The 24126-nt window shown below is 36.1% G+C and overlaps 1 protein-coding gene across 5 annotated transcripts; it reads left to right on the top strand.

Annotated features, from left to right (window-relative positions):
- The first annotated feature begins 4756 nt into the window (after positions 1-4756).
- homer3b (homer scaffold protein 3b) lies at positions 4757-23907 on the top strand. 5 transcript variants are annotated; one of them, XM_049465796.1, is made up of 11 exons: positions 4757-5274; positions 5512-5625; positions 10290-10446; positions 10610-10741; positions 10842-10949; positions 12624-12632; positions 15710-15849; positions 17536-17692; positions 21151-21261; positions 21690-21770; positions 22146-23907. In XM_049465796.1, coding segments are annotated over exons 2-11 (1083 nt in total). In that variant the 5' UTR covers positions 4757-5274; positions 5512-5623; the 3' UTR covers positions 22332-23907. The 5 variants fall into 5 exon arrangements, with proteins under 5 accessions (XP_049321753.1, XP_049321754.1, XP_049321756.1 ...); XM_049465797.1 differs by having other exon boundaries at positions 5517-5625; XM_007240174.4 differs by lacking the exon at positions 5512-5625 and having other exon boundaries at positions 4758-5274.
- Positions 23908-24126: the final 219 nt, after the last annotated feature.

A 24126-nucleotide genomic window follows, 5' to 3' on the forward strand; every position in this document is an offset into this window, starting at 1 on the left:
CACTTACATTTGATCACTCTGACTGTGTTTCTCAGTTCATATTAAACATTTCAATGGCTGTAGGATTGGATTTTGTATTCTGTGATTAATTAATAGAATATGAAAGACTCTTAATGTATAAGATCTTTATGAGTCTTCAAAACTGGTGAAAAGTACCCTTTTAAACTTGATAAAACAGCATACAGAAAGATGCACGGCACAGTAATGAAATATGCAGTATATCAATGTTACAATAAACTGCCTCAGTCAGAAATACATTTTTTATGAAAAAGATTTTTGAAACCATAAAATAACTATTTGTTAAGAATTCACAGCTGCACACACATTTAGAATAAAACATGAATGGCTATGCTTAGTACATTGTTGCTGCCACATAAAAAATTACAACCCTAACAACAAGTATATAGATAATAATTTAACAATAAATATGAATGTTAATATAAAGAATCTTATAGACCCATGTTTTTTTTCACAATATAACATATAAGATGTAAGTGAGCCATTTCATAAAAAAAAACATTATAAAAAGATTTAGAAGTTCAACAATCTGCAAAACACTTGGAACTGGGAACAGTTTCAGAAAAATTTTCCTAAAAAAGTAAAATTGCGATTGATATTCTGTGAATAAAATATGGGCCGGGGTCAAGTCAAGTCAGTCAAGAGGCTTTTATTGTCATTACATCTGAGTACAGGTACACAGTGTGATGAAATTACGTTCCTCCGGAACCATGGTGCAACATAGAACAACAAGCAATAGACAACATAAAGTGCAGGAGTGACGACAGTGCAACATAAAATTATAAAATTATAACACTAAATAACAATAAATACAATAAATACAAAAGACGAGACAATTTAAAGACAGGACAGTGCAGTACCGATACGGTATAGTGTATAGTGGGGATAAGGTGCAGAGATGTGTGACATACTGTAACATATATAATCACAGCAGTTACTGAGGTAGAGTTTATAGTTTTTAAGAGTGCAGCAAATAAAGTCATGTCAGCCTCTGTGTGCTGACTGGGTGTGTGTGGGTGAAGTTCAGTTCTTTGTGAGTGTAAAGGGGGGGGTGTACAGTTTAGTTTTGTGCGAGTGTGTTGGGTGAGTGGTGGGTGGGGTGGGAGTTCAGTTCTGTCTCTGTGCGTTGAGAAGTCTGACTGCCTGGTGGATGAAGCTGTTGCAGAGTCTAGTAGTGGAGGCTCGGATGTTCCTGTATCTTCTGCCGGACGGCATCAGAGTGAAGAGTCCGTGTGAGGGATGGGTGGGGTCGTCCACAATGCTGGTGGCTTTGCGGGTGCAGCGTGTGGTGTAGATCTCGGTGATGGAGGGAAGAGAGACTCCGATGATTTTCTCAGCTGTCCGCACTATCCGCTGTAGGGTCTCGCGGTCTGAGGTGTTGCAATTCCCAAACCAGACGGTAATGCAGGTGCTCAGGATGCTTTCTACAGTCTAAATGATTTGCAAATCATTGCACCCTGTTTTTATTTCTATTTAATACAGTGTCCCAACTTTTTGGAACTGGGGTTGTATATTTTTCTTCTTAACTTTCAGTGTATCCAGTGTAAAAAGATATAAAGAGTATTTTTACTCGTCCAATTCTGATACAATATATTGGACACCTTCCCCATCCACATTTTCCTAAAAGAAAAAAGTCAAACAAATTGAAACATTAATATGTTTTCACATTTACATTGGTGTGAGACTTCCTCAGACTGCTCTTTATATGTACCCTGTTATATGTATCCTGGTCTTATCTTTTCTCTGTGTGTCTGTGCATCTGTTCTGCAGTATTTGTTCAGCCTGTCTGCTAACTGTGCAGCTTGGGTGGGGTGGGTGGGATACCATGTGTGCTTAGTGCTGATTTTTTTTCCTTTCATTTCTTTTTCTCTGTCCTGAATTTTGGGTGATATATTGATTATGAGTGTACAACATACACTATATAGACAAACGTATTAGGACACCTGGTAATTCAGTATTTCTTTCAAAATCAGTGGTGTTAATTTGAGTTTTCTCTGCTTTGGTTGGGGTAACTGACTGGACTTTAGTGTGGTCAGGATTTTGGATGATCACCACCTCAACACACTTTCATAATTCATTTATTCATCCTAAAATAACTTGATGGAACACCATCATTCCAGAAAACACAGTTTCACTGCTCCACAGCTCAATCCTTGCACCTTTATATATTTCTAGCAGAAGCCTGGTAGTAGGCATAGTGCCAGTAGATTTGTGTTTATCTGCAGGCACCGCCGCCACCATGCTTAACAGTTGGTACAAATGTACTTTGGGTAAATGAAATGGGTAATTTCACTCTGTGGCCAGACAACTCAATCTTTGTCTTATCTGATCACTATGCATTTCTCCTTCAGACTTTTGTCAAGATTAAAGTGGCAATTTCTGTGGTGTCTTTGTTGAAAATCAGCCTCTAAGTACATTAACATGTAAAACTTTGTTGACAAACAGTTTTATTTTTTATTTTTTTTACATCTAATTTTGATCATAATTAAACTAAACTAATCAGTTTCCAAAAAACAAGGAAAATACAAGACAGCTATAACTTATTTACAACAAGCGAAAGAGGAAAACGGTGGTACTGTATTAGGATAGTCTATCAAACGGGAACATGGCAGAAGAATACTTAAAATACTTACAAACTGTCGCAGCACAGACCTTTAGAACGAGGCACACACAACAGAGAATTAACCCATAAGAGACAACATCCAGTTTTAAATATTGACACAAATCCTAAAGATAAATCTGTCAATGAATGAATAAACAGCTCATTCTTTTTTTTTCTTACTGCAATAAAGATGGAATATGACGTAATATTATAGGGTTTAAAACCTGATGTAGCATAAACAGTGCAACAACAATCTTATAACTTGTATTTTAATTTTTTGTTCAAGCACTAACCGAGCCCTACTACATTCTGTAAGCAAGGTCAGATGAAGAAAACAAACCTTTACACACTGTCCTGTGATGCTCAGGATGTTCTGTATATGTAATTTATGGACTCCATGAGTTAAAGTGAAGGACAAATTGCTGTTACACAGCTTTTAAAGGGTTGTTTGAGGGTTTTAAAGACAGCATTTAAAGGTATTGTCTAATTTATCTTTTTTTAATATCTTTTTTAATATATTATTTTAATATCTTTTTTTTAATCATATGATGTGTTCCCTGAGAATGTCCACAAGGTGGGGCCTTTGCACTTTAGTGGCTTTTCTGTGTGCATTGCTAAATGGGAGGCCAGATACAGTTCTGAAGAATATAAAAGAAAATAATGCACGAAAAAAAAGGTTTATGATGTTTTATTTGTAGTTAGATAATGCATAATGCATCATCCCAGTTTGTAGTAAAACATTAAGATTGCATTATCTGAGCATAATATAAAATGTGTTTTTTAAAATAACGATTGAACAGAATGGTTATCTGAGTAACTGTTTATGTAAACAGTATGTTTGTATGTTTGGCCCCAACAGTCTGACACATGATTGTCTGATTATTAGATAACTGCGTGAATTTAAACCACATATGAAGCATTATTGATTAGTGTATGTCATGTCACATTGAATCGTTTTTAATCACATTTAGATTTAATATCACATAATACCTTGTTTGTTCAGTTCATTTAATTAACATTGTCTATTCAAGCACTAAAAGAAAGTCTTCAGAAAGGGTACTTAGTTCAATGATAGATACATTGTCGTGAAAAAGTATTTACAGATTTACTTGGATTTTGCTTCGTCTTACTTACATTTTTCAGATTATGCAAACAAAATTGACATATTGAATATCAGACAAATCTAACATAAGTACATGCGAAAGCTGTTTTTAAATAATAATTTCATTTACTAAGGGATAAAATATATTAAAACTAACATGGACCTGTGTGAAAAAAATTATTGTTCCCCATGAATGAACTGTGATTGAAAAAGAAAGAGACTGGACGAACATGGTATCCATCAGACTGTTGATTGAAAAGAACATTAAGGCCCATCTCACATTTGCCATCAAACATCTTGATGATCCCCAGAACTTTGGGTAAAATGTTCTGCGGGCTGACGTATAATTAACACAGCATTTTAGAAAAAAAAAACATCATAGTGAAAGTCAAACATGGTGGTGGTAGTGCGATGGTATTGGGCTGCTTTGCTGCATCAGGACCTGGACAACTTGCTCAAATTGATGTGACCATGAATTCTGCCCTCATTCAGAAAATACTAAAGGAGAATGTCTGGCCATCTGGTTTGATTAGTTTTTTCCTCTGAATAATAAATTAAATCATCATTTAATGTGTTATCTTTGTCTGATAATAAAATGTGTTTGTTAATCTGAAAAATGTAAGTATGATAAAAAAAAGGCACAACCAAAGAAGTATGGGGGGAGGGGTGGGGGGAGGGCACTTCTTCACAGCACTGTATAAATATTCCTGTTATTGCTTATTTCTATAGTTTAGGCCAAAAAGAGAAGTGTAGCTGATTTTAATACCTGTGCTAATGTTAAATAATTATAAACACGTGGACTTTTAGACTTTGATTAATTTAAAGCATGTTTCTGTTTGACTATGATTCATTATGAAGTCTTTCCATTATGACTTTTTCCTTTAATTAGGTTTATTACTCACAAAACAACGATAGTTTGGCCTGTTTCTGCACTTAAACTCAGTTTTTAAGCCTTTAGCTTAAGAGCTTTTGGCCCACAGCTGTCTGTCGGGCTGTGCTGTAATTGTTCGCCGCGGCCGGCAGGCGGCGGCGGAGCTCGCGCACAAGTTGCCAGAATCTAAGCGGCGCGAGCCAACTGTGAGTGGACGCCGCTTGAGCGGAGCGGACTAGTTTTAGGAGATTTTCAGACCGAGACTTCTGCGGAATTTAACCGAAACCACTGCGTTTCCCTCTTTTTAAGAGCCTGACACTGTCACAGCGTTCACTGAGGGCTGGAGAGCTGGAATATGGGTGAGGGAAAGCGAGAGTCAGCGGAGAGAGAGGACTACAAACAAAGGAGAGACCCGCTGCCCTCAAAGAAAACCTAACGGACAAAAAACACTGAGGAGAAAAAACAGCGACCGCGTTTAACAGCAGATATCTCACATATCTCACCAGCTTTAAGAAGAAGAACGGGCTGGAAAAGCAGTTTAATGACTGACTGGCTGGACTAGAAGGAGACTTCGGAGGTTAAACCTTGTGAGGAACACTTTCCAACACAGTCAGGGGGGCTGAATACTACAGTAACGCTAGTTAACTATCGTTAACTGGCTTCAGTGGTGTGGAAAATGGGGTGAGTTTCTAGCTAACGTTAGTTCATCAAATTTATATTTTAATGCTGCTTTCCGTGTCCTCCGTGTTTCTTTTAACCGTTAACCAAACCCGTCCACAGTAGTTTTACTAGCTAACGCTATCTAGTTATATAGCTAGTCTTGTCCTCTTAATCTAAGCTAGGTAAACTTCTGTGTTTTGTCTCTTTATTTATTTCTTATTTGTGTGTTTTTTAAACAAGCTTTTCATTCTCTGGCAGGATAGTCTGACTCCCGTGTGAATAGCGCAGTGACCCGTCTTATCCCGTCTGTTTGCCTTTAAAACGTGGCAGTCTCGGTTTTCACCTCAGTTCTGCAGAAATCCGCTGTGTAATGTGAGTAATGTGAGTAATGTGAGCTTGTTTATCGCTTAGTGGAGCTATTTTAAGCAGCTCTATAGTTGAGTCCATCAATGCGTTTCCTTTATTGAGAGAAAAATGTGTTAGTGGAAGCTAAGTTGTGAGTAATACGGCTTTTCTAACCTTGAAAACTCTGGAGGGGAGCATGTATTCGTGTATGCATGCGTACATTATCTATTTATACATTTCTGAAGTTTATATAAAACTGTCCACATTTAAAATTGATTTTCATTAGGATAGAGCCCTATCCGGGATTAGTTTCTCAGGGGGTCCTGGGGTAATTTTCTATTTTATGGGGGGGTCCTTTGTGATTTTATTCCAGTCCAGAACGACCATGTAAGTTCTGTGTTTTCCTCAGACGTCCTCTGAGAAAATTAAAGGCTGTGAATTACCTACTGTTTTTTTGCTGTGATCCTTTTGTAATTTGAGTCCCATCCGGGACTGAGTTTCGTCACCTTGTGTTAAATAAAATAGCTAATTTTCCACTGCCAGCGCCCTGTTTACACTTTGGGTAAACACAACAGCCAATTGGAATGGAGGAGCTACTGAATGTGATGTCATGTGACCGAGAAAGCCAAAAAACTAACTGGTCCTTCCCCTTTTTTTAATTGTAGTCCGGATGCAAGAGATTTATCACTGAGTAGAACTGTGAAATACTATACTAAATACTAATAGTCACTGTTTCTCTACACTGGTCCTGGAGGCCCACTGCCCTGTACTTTTTAGTGTTTCCCTGCACCCAACACACCTAATCCTACTAGTCAGCAAATTTTCAACCCATTATCGGTCCTTTGACAGTCACGTGTGTTCACTACACGTAACGGTATTAAAGCGCCATGTTTAATGTAGTGTTAGGATGTGCAGTAAAGTGAAAGTACTGTAGTAGAAACAAACTTACTTTAAAGCAAAAAAGAAAATGGTGCCTCCGAACAAGCGCTATATGATTCCAAAGACTTGACTATAATTAATTATCATATTTCTGATTAATTATCATCTGTTAACAACACTGATGCAAATGACATGAATGCAACAAGCTGACATGCTATTTCTACTGCATCCAGACACGTAAATTTACCTGGATATTTGGATCTAAATATATATGGATGGTGTGTTTAGAACTGCAGACTTTCCTTTTTTTATATATAAAATATTTGAATGTGTGCACAGACTTTGGTCTGGTTTTCAGTCATGTTACGACCAAACTGAAAACCAGACCAAAGTCCGGACCAAACAAGGTGTGGAAGCATCCCAAGACTTTGAGTGTTGGCAGATAGAGTAACTGATGAGTTCTTAAATGAGAGAGAATGTTTTTGCCAAAGACCTGTAGTTTGAAGGATGTACAGCAGCTTAGACTTGCTGGAGTTGAGTTTTAGGTGGTGGGAAGCCATCTATGATTAGAGGTCAGCGAGACCTTTTGAGATGCAATTTGAAAACTAGGTGTCAGGAGGAGGGAAAGAAAACAATGAGTTGAAATTCATCAGCATAGAATTGTTAAAAGAACCAAGAGAATAAATGTACAGTGAGATGAAATAATGAGTTAAACAGTATTAGATAAAACGTTCAGTGTTCAGTGGACTCAATGTTCAACAGATTCAGTACATTTAAAGCCCCTTGGCTCTTTTTTCTCTTCTTTTTTGGCAACATTGGCATGAATTCACATCCTCATTTACAGTAGCCTATAAGCGAGCAAAGGGAGCTGAGATAGACTGTTCTCAAACAAACCCTCTCCTGAAGCCAACTTACAGAATAGCTGCCAGCAGAGCTGCTGTGACAGTTGGGTCTCATGATTAGGCAATCAGATGGTGGGATTTCTTGCTGGGGCCCCATGAAAGCCACTTGGAAAGACCCTGTGATCCAATAGAATGGTTCTGGAATGGAGAAGAGTGTGATTATGTGGTCAATTGTTTTTGCATTTTCACTGGCTGCTGTTCTTGGGGGTGACTTTGATTATTCCTATGCTTTGGCTGTATAGTGCGAAATGTAGGGACCATCTTTTGTTATGTTTTTTTGTTAAAATAACAATTTAGTAAACTGTTTTCAACCAAAAATGACAAATATGTCAGTGCTACAGTTAAGTGCTACAGTTAAGTACACCCAACATTTTCCTTTATTAAAGTTTCCTTTTTCACTTTCTGATTTTCTGCACAAAGGTGCTTTCACACCTTCCTTGTTTGTTCCAGACATTCAGACCTTTTTTAGTTTTGTCTGAACCAAAATAGCAGATGTAAAATATGCCCTAATCTAAGTTCTGGACTAACTAGGTGTAAACATTGTTTTGATCATCTTTGACAATGATATAAAAAATATATTAATCTAGGCAGTATTGTTTTATATATTGTAGTCTATATGCATTTGCTCAGTGTAATATTTAAAACTTGAAGGGCCTACATTTAGTCAGACCTAGTTTTTTAGGTCTTTCTTGATGTTCAGAGCTGCAGCCAGGAGAACAAACTTTCTCCATCTTTCTGAAGTCCTGTACTTTTATAAAATAGGACAGTGCAGTTTCACAGCAGCGTCTCACTGCAGCAGCCATCCAGGCAAGTTAGCTTTAGTGTCTCAATCTACTTCATGGTAGATTCTCCTCTGTCTCCTTCCACATCTGCCTAAAGTAGACTGTTTGGGTGATAAAACTAGTTTTCAGTCTTCCCACTGATAATGTTTAAAAAGGAAGTATTGTATTACACATGACTTAAAAAACAAAACCCTTTAGGGGCCATGATAAGATCTTTTGAGTGAGATAACAGTGCATTTGTGAAGCTTTTGGTAATGAACATTTTTTTTATCAACGTCTTCAATATATTTATATTTATATTTATATTTATATTGGATTCCTAAATTAGAGAGAATTAGGACAGTTTGCAAAATGCAAATAAGATAAATATTTATTCTTACATTTAATTTTAGATTAATTTCACTGCGGATTGTATGAACCCATACTTATTAATGTTTTGCTCGGTCAACTTTCATTTCATTTAATCTTTTGAATATACAACCATTCCTGCAACACATTCCAAAAGTGTGGGAAAACCACTTAATTTTGGCATCCATCTCACAGCACTTTAGACATTTCAGCACAGAGTATAGCAAGCATTAAAGTGTTTCAGGTGTACTTTTGTCCCATTTTTCCTACAAACCATGTTTCATTATTTTGCTTAAACTTCTCCACACATTCTCTATTGGGGATGGGTAAGAAAGACAGGCAGGGCAGCCCAGTACCTTTACCCTTTCCTTCTGCTGTCATGCCTTTGTAATGTATGCTCCTTTTTGAAATATCAAGCATGTCCCTTGTCTGGAAGGCAGTATATGTTGCTGTAATGTCTTAAAGTACATTTATGTATTGTAAAAGTGTATTTTCAAAACCCCATACCAATCAGTGACAGACCCTGGCTTTTGGGCTCATTGCTGAGAACCGTTTGGATGGTCCATGGTCTGGAGCACAAGGGTGAACAAAATGGAATACTAGTTTGTTTGACCACAATATATGTTTCAACAGTGGTCCCTTCAAAGTCTACAGAGCCTAGAGAAGTATGTGCTGCCTCTGGACATAGTTCACTAAGTTTTACTCAGTTTAAGTGCCATTTGTTAATGTGTTTATATCACAGTGCTGCTGACAAAATTTTGTTAAGGTAATTCTTGGCCAATGTGGTTTTATCATTATTATTGTTAATTTGCCTGTTCTTGATACACTGCTGTCTGAGAAATTGGAGATCACTGAAATGCAGGAATGGGTGTGAATTACCAAATATCAATATACTATTATCAATACATTGGGTTCATACTGTCTGCAGTGAAAAAAGTCAATAAAAACAAACACTTTTTAGAGTTTGGCCCAAACCCATTTCACCCCTTGGCCCTACTACTTAGCCCTATCCCTCTGTTTTGCACAAACATGCCTAGAGGTAGGGTGTCCCAATTCTTGTTAGGCTGGAGAGGGAAGTGTTAGGGATACATGGCCCTTCAAACTGAGATTTGTCAGAGGCACACTCCAAGCGGAGGACTATAAGAATCACTGGTAAAATGGCAGCACAAGTGATGAAAGAAACCCACAACTTTTAATAAGTAATATTTTTTTCTTGTTAAAAAATTATGAGGGTAAATATCACTATAGTTCAATGTGTAGGTTCATTGTCATCTACTTCATAACAAGCATTAAAAAATCGCTAGTAGTTTGTCTTAGTAGCTAGCTAGCTAGCTAACTTTACCGTTCCACCTTAAATGGTGCAACAAATGGCAGAGGCTGCAGCATTTAAGGGTGAACAGAAGAATAGAAGCTAAAAAAAAAGCTAATTTTAGCTCCACATCACAGGGAAATTAAGGACAATAATCAAATTAAATGGACAATAATCATTAATTGCTGCACCACCTTCCCCTTTTTCCCCATACCATGCCATAAAGTTTATTAGTTAACCAGCAGGTGTAAATAATTAATTAATTACATTTAATAAACAGTCTTCATAATTTCATACATTTACATTTAAAACATGTAAATGGTTTCCTGATTTTGTAGTTCCTTAAAATCAATATTAGTATCAGTTTCAGGCCCAAACTCTTAGTTGTCTTAGTTAAGTCATATATTTTGGCCTTTTTAATTAAATTATTAGTATCATTTTTTGTAATTTGAATATTGTTGTCTACCACAGGGAGCAGCCACTCTTCAGCGCAAAGGCACATGTGTTCCAGATTGATCCAGCCACTAAGAGAAACTGGATTCCTGCCAGCAAGCATGCAGTCACTGTCTCATTCTTCTATGATGCCAGCAGGAGTGTATATCGCATCATCAGTGTAGGAGGTACCAAGGTGAGAGATCTAGACAATTAGATTTATGATGCTTCATAATATTGTGTGGTATCATTTTCTCTCTGTCTCTGTTCGTATCTCTCTCGTTCACTTATTAAAAATTACAATTATCTTTGCCTTAATTAAAGCTGTCTCTTTTGCTGCCTTTTGAACTTTTACACAGGCAATTATAAACAGCACTATTACACCCAACATGACCTTCACTAAGACGTCACAGAAATTCGGCCAGTGGGCGGACAGCCGGGCCAACACAGTCTATGGTTTAGGCTTCGCCACAGAGCAGCAGCTTCAACAGGTAAACAAATTTTTATGCAGTTTAGTATCTATTCAGTGGCGCTTGTCTACACATGATTGTGAAACCATGCTCTCTTTTTTATCCTGTTTGTTCTGTACAGTTCTCAGATCAGTTCAAAGAACTTAAGGAAGCTGCGCGACTCGTCCGGGAGAAGTCCCAAGAAAAGTTTGAGTTGATAAACACTGGTCTAAACATCGCTGCCCCACAGGTTAAAACACAGACTTTTTAATAATGAATTACTTGCTTTTTCTGATCTGTTTCGTTTATTGAACATTTTTGGCAAGAATGTTGTGATGTAATACACATCATCATGATAAAGGGGTTATGATTCAGTGTATTGTAACGCTGATCAGGAGAATGTTTTGGGATTTTCTTTAAGCAAATTTCTTAAAAACTGTAAAAGAAAAGGTTTGTTTTTGAGTGATCAAAACAGTGTGATCTGATGCATGAAACATATGCACAACAATGTTTTTGAGAATCAATACAGTATTGCAAAACATGATACCGCAGTTAGCCCAGCTGTAATCTCTCTGATTGCAATTTAGAACACTGATGAATTGGAAAGTAATGAATGAAAGTAGGCCCATCATTTACACATTAATATAAGAAATGCTATCAACACAATCGTTTTTCTTTTAGTTTTATTAGTTATAACAGTAACTGTGTTTGTGATGCGTATATTCATAAAAGCTTATTTTCCTGCCGCACCTCTATTCTTTTCCAGTGTTGTAACAGACTTTGAAAAGGAAAGCATATTAACTATTTTTAGCTGAAATTGTGTACACTGCATGCTTGCATACGCAGATTCACTAAACACAGCCTCATATGGCAGCAGACCAGTGAGAGTCGCTGATTTTAGCCCCTGTGGAATTGAACTGCTCCATGGACTCAGCAGGGCGATTCAATGCCACAGTGCCTTTTACTTTGCAGCTGACTGACCTTTTTCCTTCTCCATCTGGACAACGCTTGTCCTTAATTTCCATTTCATGCCCGATACAGAGATGCCAGTGCATAGACACCTTTCACTTCACCTTGTGGAGATTAATACAATAGAAAGACTATGAACATAAATATGATTTAGTATGTTATTAATATAAAATGATTATTAAACTAAGGTACTTGTATTTAATCCTGTTTTGTATTTTGTTTTGCAGTTTGAAAGTAATATGATGAGATTATAGCCAAAAGCATATTATCCAGCTGCTGCACTGTAGATGCACGTCTGTGCTCTCTGAGGAAGTTTGTAGTGCACCCACTTTGCTTCTCTTAAGCCATATGGAAGGGCCATATGCGTCTGCCACTGAATGAGAGTTATTCATTTTTAATCTGACCTGAGTGTTATGAATGCTCCAAGGCAACAATGTGTGTCTGAGATGGCTGGTGTAAATGCTCCTCTTATCCATTAATAAAAGAGCCACGTGCAGCCAAGAGTGCACAAAAACATGAAAGCAAAGAAACATGGAAAAACATATGAATAAGTAATTAGCTGAGATGTTCTTTGCCCACCATGTTGTAGCTGTAATGCAGGACTTTCAAAAGCTTTATATCTACTGTCTACTTCTACTATTATCTACACTATCTGGGCGTGAGCTTATTCTTCCTACGAAGCCTATAAACTTTTCTCACAGTCTCGCAGTGTGGCACCCCTGCTATCTGCAGTGTTAAACTATTTACAGAGCTTTGTCAAGCTTGCACCACTTTTTTCATGTAATGTTCCTCCGCAGTGTCAATATTGTAGTTCGCCTGATTTTGCCCCGAGTTTTACTGAGTGTATTTAAAATCATTCGATTGTAAGATAAGTGTAAGTGAAGTGTGAATCCTTCTTTTCTCTTTCTCTTTTGGGATTCATCTCTTTTCTGGATGTGGAAAACATCTTTTCAAGTTGTCACAGGTGAGTCAAACTGACATTTGCTTACACCCAAGGAACTAAAAAAAAAAAGTAAGTAAGAAATATATATATATATATATATATTTTCAATATTGGTAAATTTTATTGAGTATTATTGAGAATTTTTGAGTATCTGCAGATACAAGGTGCCGATCCAATATTTTGGAATGCAGTAAAAAAAATATATATATATATATCCAAGTTCTTGGTTAAGGTTATTTTAAATTGACTTTGAATTATTACTGAAACAGTATCCAAACATACAATTTTATCAGCATTTCTTATATTGTTCTAGCCTTGGCTTCTTAAAGGAACAATAATTGCTTGCTAATTTTAGTAATTGAAACAATGTTTTCCACAGTGTTTAATAGTGGTGTAAAGTTCAGCATTTATTAGTACAACTCTAATTTAATACAGTAAATACAAAACTACAGTCTCATCCAGTTGTTTGCCTGTGGTTGTGCAGGATACTGTGTAGTTTTCAGGCTCTTTATTGCTGGTCTAAATCGGTCATCATAAATTAAACATGCAGGTGTTCAGTCATGATATTCCCAGAAAAGCATGTGTTATACAGTATTTATCATGTTAACAGTTTTATATCATATTGCCCATTCCAGACTTCAAAGCTTTTCTGCTGACAGAGCTGCTTTCAAATCCCTGTGCAGCCTTGAGTTATGAAGTCCAAGGTCTGTGAGCATATCTGATACTGAATGATATTTTTCGAATATATACTTAAAAAAAATAATAATGAGGGTTCCATTAATGATTTAAGATCACCGAACCATCTGTACTTAATATTAAATATAGTTTAACTAATCTAGTTTAATTGCATAAACAGATGACAATCATGAGCGCAATCATATGTATTGAGAAACATTGTGTATTGTGAAAATTATTTTAAATATCATGCTGTAATATTTTTTTATCAGGTTGCGCAGGGCTAGTCCATCCCACATTGGCAATAGTTAAATTGGTCAACATCTGGAATTACTAGGATTATTTATTTTTTGTTTGTTTTTTATTTTTTAGGTCACTGTATATAAAAGAACATGGATATATGTTACCAATTAGTTTTAACAATATGTAATAGGTGACATATTTGAAATGAAATACATTGTTATGCATGTTTCTATAGATTAAGGTATCTTATGGAAAAAATTCAACAAACAAAATCTTGCCTGTTTTGATGATGGTTAACTGTGTGTACATATCACAATAGGTACTTGTAATAAAACATAAAAAAATCATGATTATGACATTTTAAGGGTGTTAAACTGCTAGCCCTCCTATTAGCATTCTAAAAACTAGCTTTGCTTTGGTAATAAAGAGGGAAGAAATATGTTGGGAATGCGTGATCCCTCATTACTTTTGCATGACCTTCTGGATGTATAATTAATCAATCCCTTCTTTAGCCAGCACTGTCTTATCTTCTCTTTGATTATCAGCTCTTTCTCTTAAAAAATATTCACCATACAGTGAGACCAGGCCTCTAGAGCTCTGCTCTATTCCTTGGTCCTGCTGTAGAGAAGGAACACTAGTTGTTGGTGGAGTGCCTTAGAAACAGAACAAGTTCCGTTGGGGGAGGCAGAGTTTGAGATGGATTAATAATACAAGCTTTTTCTGAGTGCAAGGACACAGGGCTCCAGAGCTGCCATACAACACATGTGCTTGGAAGATAAGCTTGTGTGTTCTGTGGTGAAGCATACAGGCCAGCTTTGGGAGACCATCTCCTGTTTCCTGTTGTCCAAAGCATAAGTAGCTTCAACCAGTTATGCACATGTTTTTTTTTTCTGTGGCTCCTTTTCTGTACACAGAGTAATGAAAAATATTTTTTGTTTAATGAGGGCCTCTGGGTTTCTGCTGATAAATAGGAAAAGGGTATTGATGTACTGTGTTGTATGTCAAATTATATTTTCATTTAAATGAACAAATGTTTAGTTCATATCAGAGAGTATTTCAAAGATTAACCAGAATTTCCATGATGATGAAATGCATTCTTTTACATACCTATCCTTGAGAGTCTTGAGGCTGAGGGTTTAGCATAACTAGGGAAATGCTAACCAAGATCAGTATAGAAGCCTGAACTAAAAGTCACTAAAGCTGAAAACAACCCTATAACTGATCTATTAACCAAAATAAATGTAGGAGCCGGAAAAAAAGCTATCAAATGTAAGAGAAAATACCAGCATGTATATAAATACAATTGAAGTAGATTTTATTTTATGACCATGATCTTGATGAGTGGTTCTTTCTGTCTAACTTCTTACGTTTGGCCGGCACAGTGGCTTAGTGGTTAGCATGTTCACCTCCAAGCCTCGAGATCCTGGGTTCAAGTCCCAGTCTAGGTGAAGGTTTCATGTACTGCGGCTGTGTGTAATTGGCTGCTACTTCTCACCCATGTGTAGAAGTGCTTGTGTGTATCAGTTAAGTGCTCAGTGTGAAATGATTGCATGTGGACATGAATGAAGAGCATTCTTGAGTTTGTAGAAAGTCACTATATAAGTGTAACTTCATCCATTTCTTCATCCATGGAACAAAAAACTTTTTGGGCGATAGTTTGAGAAATGGCTTTTAGATTGTCATTTTGAAATAACACAATGTCTCGTATTTTGGAATATGGGAAAGTGAGCGGAAGCATGTTTTAATGTGTTTGTTAACTTTATAAATATGGATATCACGATCCAAGTACCTTAATACAGCCTCACAACTGGAGATTTAGATTTAAGTCTGTGACACAGTAGACAGTGAACTTTGCAGTTATCTGAAAGTTCAAAACCAATGTTTTTAATGACACTTTTTTTTTATATACATACGTATATATATATATATATATATATATATATATATATATATATATATATATATATATATATATATATATATATATATATATATATATACAATAAATTTAAACCAAAACGATGCCACCAAAATATTGACTTGAATGTTTGGGTGAAGGGAAAAATGTGTGCAAACTATTTTTTTTATGTTTGCTGTTCCTTAACTTGCACAATGCTGTATTTAATTTAATAAATTTACTATAATCCACAATCCCCACTTTTTCCCCACTTTCAATACAGGGTCTCTCTGAAGACCGCCACTCTCCACCACCGCTTCTGTGTGTGAATGGCCCTGGGGAGGACAAGCTGTTCCGCAGCAAGAGTGCGGACATTGAACTGGCCTCAGAGAAGGAGCATGTGAAGAAGATGCTTTCTGAAGGGTAATACATCCTCATTCCATGCAGTTCTCATGATATACATTATTTATGCACTTCACATCCCCTTTCACCGCATTTATGCACAAATAAAGAAAATCACGCTCCTTTGATGCTGCCTAATTTGCAAAATTAAATCAATAACCCCAAAATACTAGAACCTTTTAACTTTATTATTTAGTCTGGTTAGCACTGTGACCAGGGTTGTTAATAAGCATCTGTATTCAGGTTCAGGTACAGTATTTTGAATAGGCAGTATTCAGAATGGAGTAGTTAATGCTTTTGAGAAAAATAAAGCAATAAAATGTACAGTGGCACAAACACCCACATCTCACAGAACAAAAAAATTAGGCAATTAAAATATATATATATAAATAAATAAAGAAACTGTAACATTTTTTTGACATTTGAAAAGCATTAACAGAAACCGTAATAAACAACATTTTTTAACAACCAAAGTATTTAAAAAAAGTATGACCAGAATAAAAAACTGTAGTAACCTAGGTAAGAAAAAAGGTGTTAATAAAATCTAAAAAAACATTAAAGAGTAATAACTAAATGTTTTAATAGTCTCAACAGAAATTATTTTTTATATAATATATTTGTTATATAATATATATTATGTTTTGCCTGTTGGGGCTTTTGTACTGCACCGTTCTCAGTTTGTACAGTTTGGACGAGGCCGAGAAAAACAAACAAAACCCATTTTGTGTTAAATTTGATGTTGACGTTTCATTGCCTGTTTGTTGGATTAGTGCAGTCCTGAGGATGCTCGTTTGTATAAAATCATCTGTAACTGGCAGACATCTTCCTCATCAGTAGTTTTCTGGGGCAGCGGACGGGGAGCTAAATGTCAATAACGTTCCGGGCTTAAGACCATTACACACACTGCGATGCACGTTGTCAGTGCCTGCTGTTCAGTCTTTTTTTAGAAGGTTGTATTAGTTGAGGCCTAAAGCAAGCAGTGCTCATTTAACTGTCTGATGTGATGTGATAATGCGTGATTGCTTTACTTCAATAGAAGACATTCAAACTGATTAGAATTTACTGAGGAATGCATAGATTCTGCATCATCAAAGAGTGTGAAAGTGGTGGATACAGTATTTTATTTGTTGTACAATTACAATCAGTGGAAGTGAAAATTGCAAGGCAAAACTAACACTATTTTGATAATCAATTAATTGTTTGAGTTAATTATGTTTCGATTATTAAAAGATTCTTGATATAATAGAATAACTTATACAATACATATTTAAAATACTTGACCGGATTTTGTTCAGATATTCACTGTAGACTCAACTAATCGATTAGAAATCAGTTGCCAACTATTTTAATAATCGATTTTATTTTATTTTATTATTTGTTGCAGCCCTTGTGTGAGCTAAGCATTGTGTTAGAATTTCGTGATTAATGAATAAAAGAACTGTTCCAAAATGATCTTGAATGAAGTCATTTTACTTTGGATTCTATTCACAGTAAAAACTTTCTTTCTCCTTTACAGTTGACACTTTGGAGATACAAGGACAGATAGACAGCGAAAGTAAAAAAAACAGCAGGATTCATTGTTTTTAGGATTAACATTAGTCTTAAACCAGGCATTTTTACAGCTTATTACATTTATTTACATGTGCCTACAATGTTTCTGTTTTTTTTTTTTTTGCCATATGTGAGCATTCTGTTTGTTTTCTGTAGATCAGTATGTGAAGTAAATATGGAAACCGAGCTGTTAAATCTACAAGAAAGCAACGCTAAACTGGTTGCGGCGCTCCATGAAGCCAACAGCAGCATTGATCAGTGGAAGAAACAGCTGGCTGAGTACCAGGAAGAGACGGACAGGCTGCGAGAGCAGGTACGGTACATCATACTGCCTACCTGCTGTGTTCTCTTATGTCTTCTTGCTTGGGATTTTTGCTGAGGCTGAAGGTCATATTATTTTTGGCCAAAAGGAGAGAAAGCATAATTATGAATAATGTCTAGAACTGAATCAAAAAATGCTGGATATGTTTTTTTAGTATGTGGGTATTTTTTGCATTCTTAAAAATGCTTGAGTACTGTGTTTTAACTTAAAGTTTATGGTGCCTTTACTGACAATACATAATAAATGTGTCTGTAATAGTGTGTGATTTAGGGTCTGACTGCAGTACAAGAGGCTGCAGATTCAGGATTGCAGTTCTAGGATGCTAAGTTTTCAAAAGACTGCCACCTAATGGCACTAGAGATGTGAGGCTAATGTAGCTAACTATTAATGGAAGCTCATACCCCACAAATTAGCACTAGAGCTCAGAGGCTAATAGAGCTCTCCCAGCTAACAAGAAATGGAAGCTTATACTTCACACTTTAGTGCTGAAGAGATGAGTCTCGGGTACCTAACAAGTAGTAGAACCTGGAATCTCATTAATTAGCCTCTAGAGCTATTTGGCTACTGTATCTAACAAGCAGTGGAAGCTTATACCCCACCAATTAGCACTGGGACTATTAGGCTATGTATCTAACCATTAGTGGAAGCTTATACTTATACACTGGTGTCTTTATTAGAGGGCTGGGTGTTTTAAGTAGTCAAGACTCATATCACAGTTTTGGAGTTTTTACTAGTGGTGTCCATCAATTAAAAAAAATGAATGAATCACACTTTTTCTCCCTTAAGACAATAATGAATATTTATGTGAATAAAAGAATCAGTATTAGATACACTCAGATTTGTCTTATTAGTGCCAATCCCTTAAAACGTAACTATATTAATCACAACAATATTCTGTGTGAAATTGTGATTGCATTTTTTTTAATGCTGGTACTTAACTGTATTTTTGGACAGTAATAATGGTGTAGTTGGATTTACGCCTGGCAGATTAGATCCTTTTTTAACTTATCATTTCTCAGGGTAATTTTGATGCTTCTTTAGCTAGAATATTGGTAGGTGCTGAGTTACGGAGTTTAACTGAGAGTTTTAATGGAGAAAATAAACGATACTCTAGCTCCATGTTCTAATTTCAACATCTTGATAAGAGGGAAATATGCATCACCAGGCTCTGTAAAATTTTCACGTAATTAAATTGTGCTAAAGTTTCCAGATTAACTGCATACATTAACACTTTAATGTTGACAACCCCAGTTTTTACACTTCATAGTTTGTGTTCCATAGTTGTGCTTTCTTTTTTTTGCTACCTCACTAAGATAGAACCTGATGTTCTATCCAGAAATGTTAGCTAGCACCTTTGGAGCCCTGCGTGAAGACTGGGATGTTATTGTAAGTTATAGCTTAGACAGTCTGTATGTAGGACATTAATATATATATATATATATATATATATATATATATATATATATATATATATATATATATATATATATATACTGTTTTAGATTAGATTAATGCTAAATGTAGAGCTGAGTCAGGGGTCAGATTAGCTTTATTCAGTAAGATAAAATAGTCATTTGTCAATCAGTCAGCCACTCTTCCACTTGGAGCATATGAAAATAATATTTTAATAATAATTTATATTTAAAAAAATTCACAGTATCAGGTTTTCAAAATTTGGTCCACACTCAAGCCCATTTGCTTTATATACATTAACACTCATCAGTGTATCCCCTTGTGTATGAAGTTCTGCATATAATTATTTGATAGCTGGTTTCAAGTGTTTTGGGTGCTGGGGATAGCATGTGTAAATTGTTTTTGCATGGAACCGTGTTTTGGGAACATTCAAAATGGCACAACAAAAAAAGAAGCCCTGTAAAGTTAATATTGTCTACAAGAAGGGGGAAACAACAAGGTGCAGGAAAGTAGTTCAAGTCTCATGGGAGCATGGGCAGAATGGTATTTTTAGCGTAGAATAACGTATGGCCGTGGCCCTAATATGCAGAAGACAAACGATCAAGAGTATATTTCTGTGGATAATTTATTTCAACGCAAACAGAAATATGAGTGCCATTCTAAATTCTGAGTTTTCGAAAAAGCGCAGTGTCATGGCCCCCCTTTCACCTTGCCTCAAGGGTAAACAAATTTTTGCAGCGGAGTGATTTGTTGCCTCTGAATCACGGCATATTCTTACCATGTGCTTTTTAAAAATGTGTCTACAAGTCACTGCAAGATTGCTGCATCTGTCGTCTAGAAGGACAGACACATTAGAGAGAACAGCTGTAGTCGGGCAGGCAAGTGTGCTGTCTTTCAGAGCTGTGATATCTCTGACTGTTCCCAAAGGCCTAACTGACTGTCAGAGAAAGGGTGATCCATCTCCTGCCACTTTGACAAATAATGTCCTACAGAATGGGGGGAGGGGGGAGGGGGCTGCAGGAGGGCTTAATATTCCACACCAGTGAATTATTTGAGTCATCATAAGAGTCAATCTCACAGAGTATTAGTGACGATGCACTTGTAGCAAAAAAAAAAAGGTCCTTCTGACCTTGCACCCTTAAAGCAACACTATGGAGGATTGGTATTTCTTGCCCACGTGCTCCCCTTACAGTTGGAATGAGGATTTTGCGTTTTAAGTCGCCACTGAAGAGTATGCTTTTCTGCACAAGCTGAGGGATACAGAGCTGTAACTGAATGTAAAAGTAGCATGTGGACAGAGGTGGAAAAGGAATATTTCACAAATCGCGACATGGCTTGCGCAACTTATCCATGTATAATATTAAGCTTATATAATCTGCTTCTGCAAGATATACCAGGGAAATTGAAAGCAGTGTGAGTTTTAGGATGTCTGCAATGTAATTGTTGTGCATGTGCACATTGCAGTAATCATGCTAAATCGATAGCTAGTGCAGCCCTACTTTAGCCTTTCACAATAATTACCTTTCGACCTTTCATACAATATATAGACATATAGGCAATAATTTTTGTGCTGATATATATTTATTTAAACATTGTGTATGCTTCAGTTCTTAATATTCTTAATAGCTAAAATGTTATTGCTTTTAAAATGTACTTCTAATTGCTTTATGCTATTGTACTATTATTATATCAGTGGCATAAGTATTATGCCAATATCTTAATATGACAGTAATTTTGTTTATTGCAATTATTTCTGGATCAATATATTATCCAAAAAAAAAACAGGAGTTTGTGACAGGCCAATCTCTTCTACATGATTTTGTGCCATAATCAATTATAGAAGAGGAACACGAAGGTTGCTAAACAGCAATGTTTCTTCATTCCTGGTCCTGGCTCCACCCTGCCCTGCACATTTTAGAGGATTCTCTGCTTTAACCAATTTATCTTTCTTTTAAAAACAGTTATTTTCACAGGCCTAAACAGTAGGGAAAGAGAAAGTACTGTGATATGGATAATCTAATCTTTTTTACTTTCAGGTGGTAGAGTTGGAGGCTCAGAGTGGTCATCCTGCTTCTTCTGAGAAGCGGAAAGAAGAGATCTCCCGCTCTGTTGAAGAGATGGAGGCACTTATAAAGGCTAAAGATGAAGTAAGACCCTTTTCATACTATCTTGGGAAGCTTGCATTTCATGTATGTGATGATGTACTAATTATGTTGATGATGCTGATGTAGTTTTGATTATTACTCTAAAAACTCTACAAACTTATGTATTTAAAAAGTCAACTTAAAAAGATAAGATATCTTAAAAAGATAACACATGCACATGTGTTTAAAATAATAACGAGAGAGAGAGAGAGACAGAGAGATGGAGAGAGAGAGATCCCCATTACCTTACACCTCTGACATCATTAGCATGATGCATTCATTTAGACCACTTAGCTCCAGGCATGTAGAATGCCTCTGACCTATTAAAGCAGTTCAGATGGGACATTTAGTGTATTAAGTATATTCCTGGCTCTAAGGATAGAACCTGTGATTACTTTATTATTAATGTTATTACATTAATATGATTGCAGGAAATTAACACTCTGCAGAGTAAGAAATCTGATTTTGGGGAGATGGAGAAAGAAAGGGAGGAGGTTTATAAAAGAATGCAGGTAAGTTTGAGATGCTTTCTTGAAAACATTTTCATACGTTTTTTGTAAAGTACAAATGTTTAAATATCCTAGATAAATAAACCAAATAAAAATATAACCACAATTCTTTGTACAAGTTTAAAATGCAGGCTTATTTGTGTTAATAGACATTATTTAGTAAGTAAACACAATGGGCATTGACTAATTGTACAATGAGTCAATAATGTAATTATTGTGACAGGCCTAATTAGGCTCTATCTCCTCCTACAATACAGATGAATGGGAAAAATGCAAAAACTGGGATTCACAGAGTGTTTTTTTTAGTAATGTAGTCTGAAGTACTGTAGTCTTCTTATTGTTCAGCCAGCACTTTAACACTTTTTGCTCTGTCTTCAGGAGCTGGAGGAGAAGAACGCTGACCTGGAACAGCAGGTCCAGAAAGCAGAGCAGACTTTGGTGTCCTCCCTTGATGCTCGACAGCAAACCGAAAGTGAAGTGCGGAAAGTCATTGAAGTGCTGGACGTCAAGATTGTTGACCTAAATGACTTGCGACAGAGCCTGGCCAAACTTGTAGATAAATAGCATCCACACCAGAGTGATGGGTAAAAAGAATAAAACAGCTAAAACACCTTAGCAAAGACCGTACAGAGCACAATTCCTCCTCCCAAGGGCATCATCTGTAGTGGGGAATGGCTGTTTGTGTAACTTGTTTGGCAAGAATTTTAGTCTTGTGAGAAAAAGTTATGAAGAATTTAACTCTTAATTCTTATTGTATGTACGTGAGGCCTGTGGAATCTGCATTACCACATGTTACACCTTATGCAGCTCAGAACAAGGGCTGAGGTTTTTCCACCTTTCTTCATCTTTGCTTGTGTCTTTTTGCTGTGTCTACAGTCGTCAGCCTGCTGATGGATCAGCAGTGAGCTATTTGTTAGAACTGCGCCTGAGCACATCAAAACTGCACTGAAGATTGAAGTGAGAGAAAGGGCAGGAACAGATCAGTGTTCAGAAAGCATTCTTGACGGGTACGAGAGATGAGAGTGTAGCCTTGAATTACTTTAATACTTTGATCAGATTGTGGTTGTTGTGAACTAATGTTTTACTTTGTTTGTAATGTGTGGCTTGTTTGTATGTCCACTTGGGTCATTTTTCTCTAAAAGCACAGTGTAATTAAATATTAGATTAGAAAAGGAGAGAAAAAGGATTGCATTGACTGGTAAAATACATCAAATACATCACTAGCATTAAATACCATAATAAATACTTATAAACCTAGCTGACACTAGCATGATTCTGGTGGTAGATAAAAATAAAATGATGTATTTACCATTTAGTGATTCAAAAATGAAGTATATCTACATAAGTACTTTAGGCTCTTTGTGGAATTTAGGGTAATTCATTTAAGCAGTAACGATTAAGGAAATTGCAGTGGGTAGCAGTATCGAAACTACACTAACTCTAAATCACTCTGAAAACACTAAGTCACTTGTGGACAGTATTATTTTTACCATCACTAATAGTTAATATAATCATAATTGTGACGCTATCATTACCTTAGAAGCTGCTATGATGTATGTGGAAGTTTTTTATTAGGATATGAATTTCAATGGAAATAATAACAGGAAGGAGTCCAGTAATAAGTGAACAATTTAGAGTGGAGGTGTTCCTGTAAACTGGACTGGCTAGTGTCTGTTATTTTCTAGCCACTTTGCATTGGTACTGCTAATCACCCTTTAGGTACAGCACTATAGAGTGTATTATGCTAGCTTGCAACAGTCACGTTATGCTATACCTCACTAACCACTACACTTAAGAAGTAGGCATTTTAATATTATATGTAATGCCAATTTAGCACAAGTATTCAATTTAAAGCTGCAAAAATTGGAGCTTTTGTTCAACAGGGTATAAAGGTGCTAAATAAAATGCCATTAATGGCGTCTCAATCTAAGCAGAGCAATTTAAACATTAATATTGTCCAGTTCTTTCTGCAGGACAAACCTCTGCTAGATAAGTATTAATAATACAGGCTTATATTCCTACATAAACAGGATGTTTCTTTCCCTCTTCAAAGCTTTTGCATAAATGCTATTTTTCTAACATGCAGGTTATTGACATTTTTGTACTATTTCACAATAAAAAAAGCAACTGCTTTACCTTGTTCTGTCCACTTTTAATTTAAAGTTTAGAGTTTGTATGTATATTCACTCCACAGCAGGGTATTTAATTAAAATTTCAGTTAGAAAGTTCTGTCTTTTAAAAAGGAAGGTCTTAAGCCAGGGTCTGGAACATCATCATATCAGACTTGCATTAATTCAGTCTCATATTTTGTACATTGGCGTAGTTTAATAGTTTTTCACCTTTTTATTTAGCCAACAAT

Source organism: Astyanax mexicanus, chromosome 16 (assembly GCF_023375975.1).
Source record: "Astyanax mexicanus isolate ESR-SI-001 chromosome 16, AstMex3_surface, whole genome shotgun sequence".
NCBI classification, from domain to species: Eukaryota; Metazoa; Chordata; class Actinopteri; order Characiformes; family Acestrorhamphidae; genus Astyanax; species Astyanax mexicanus.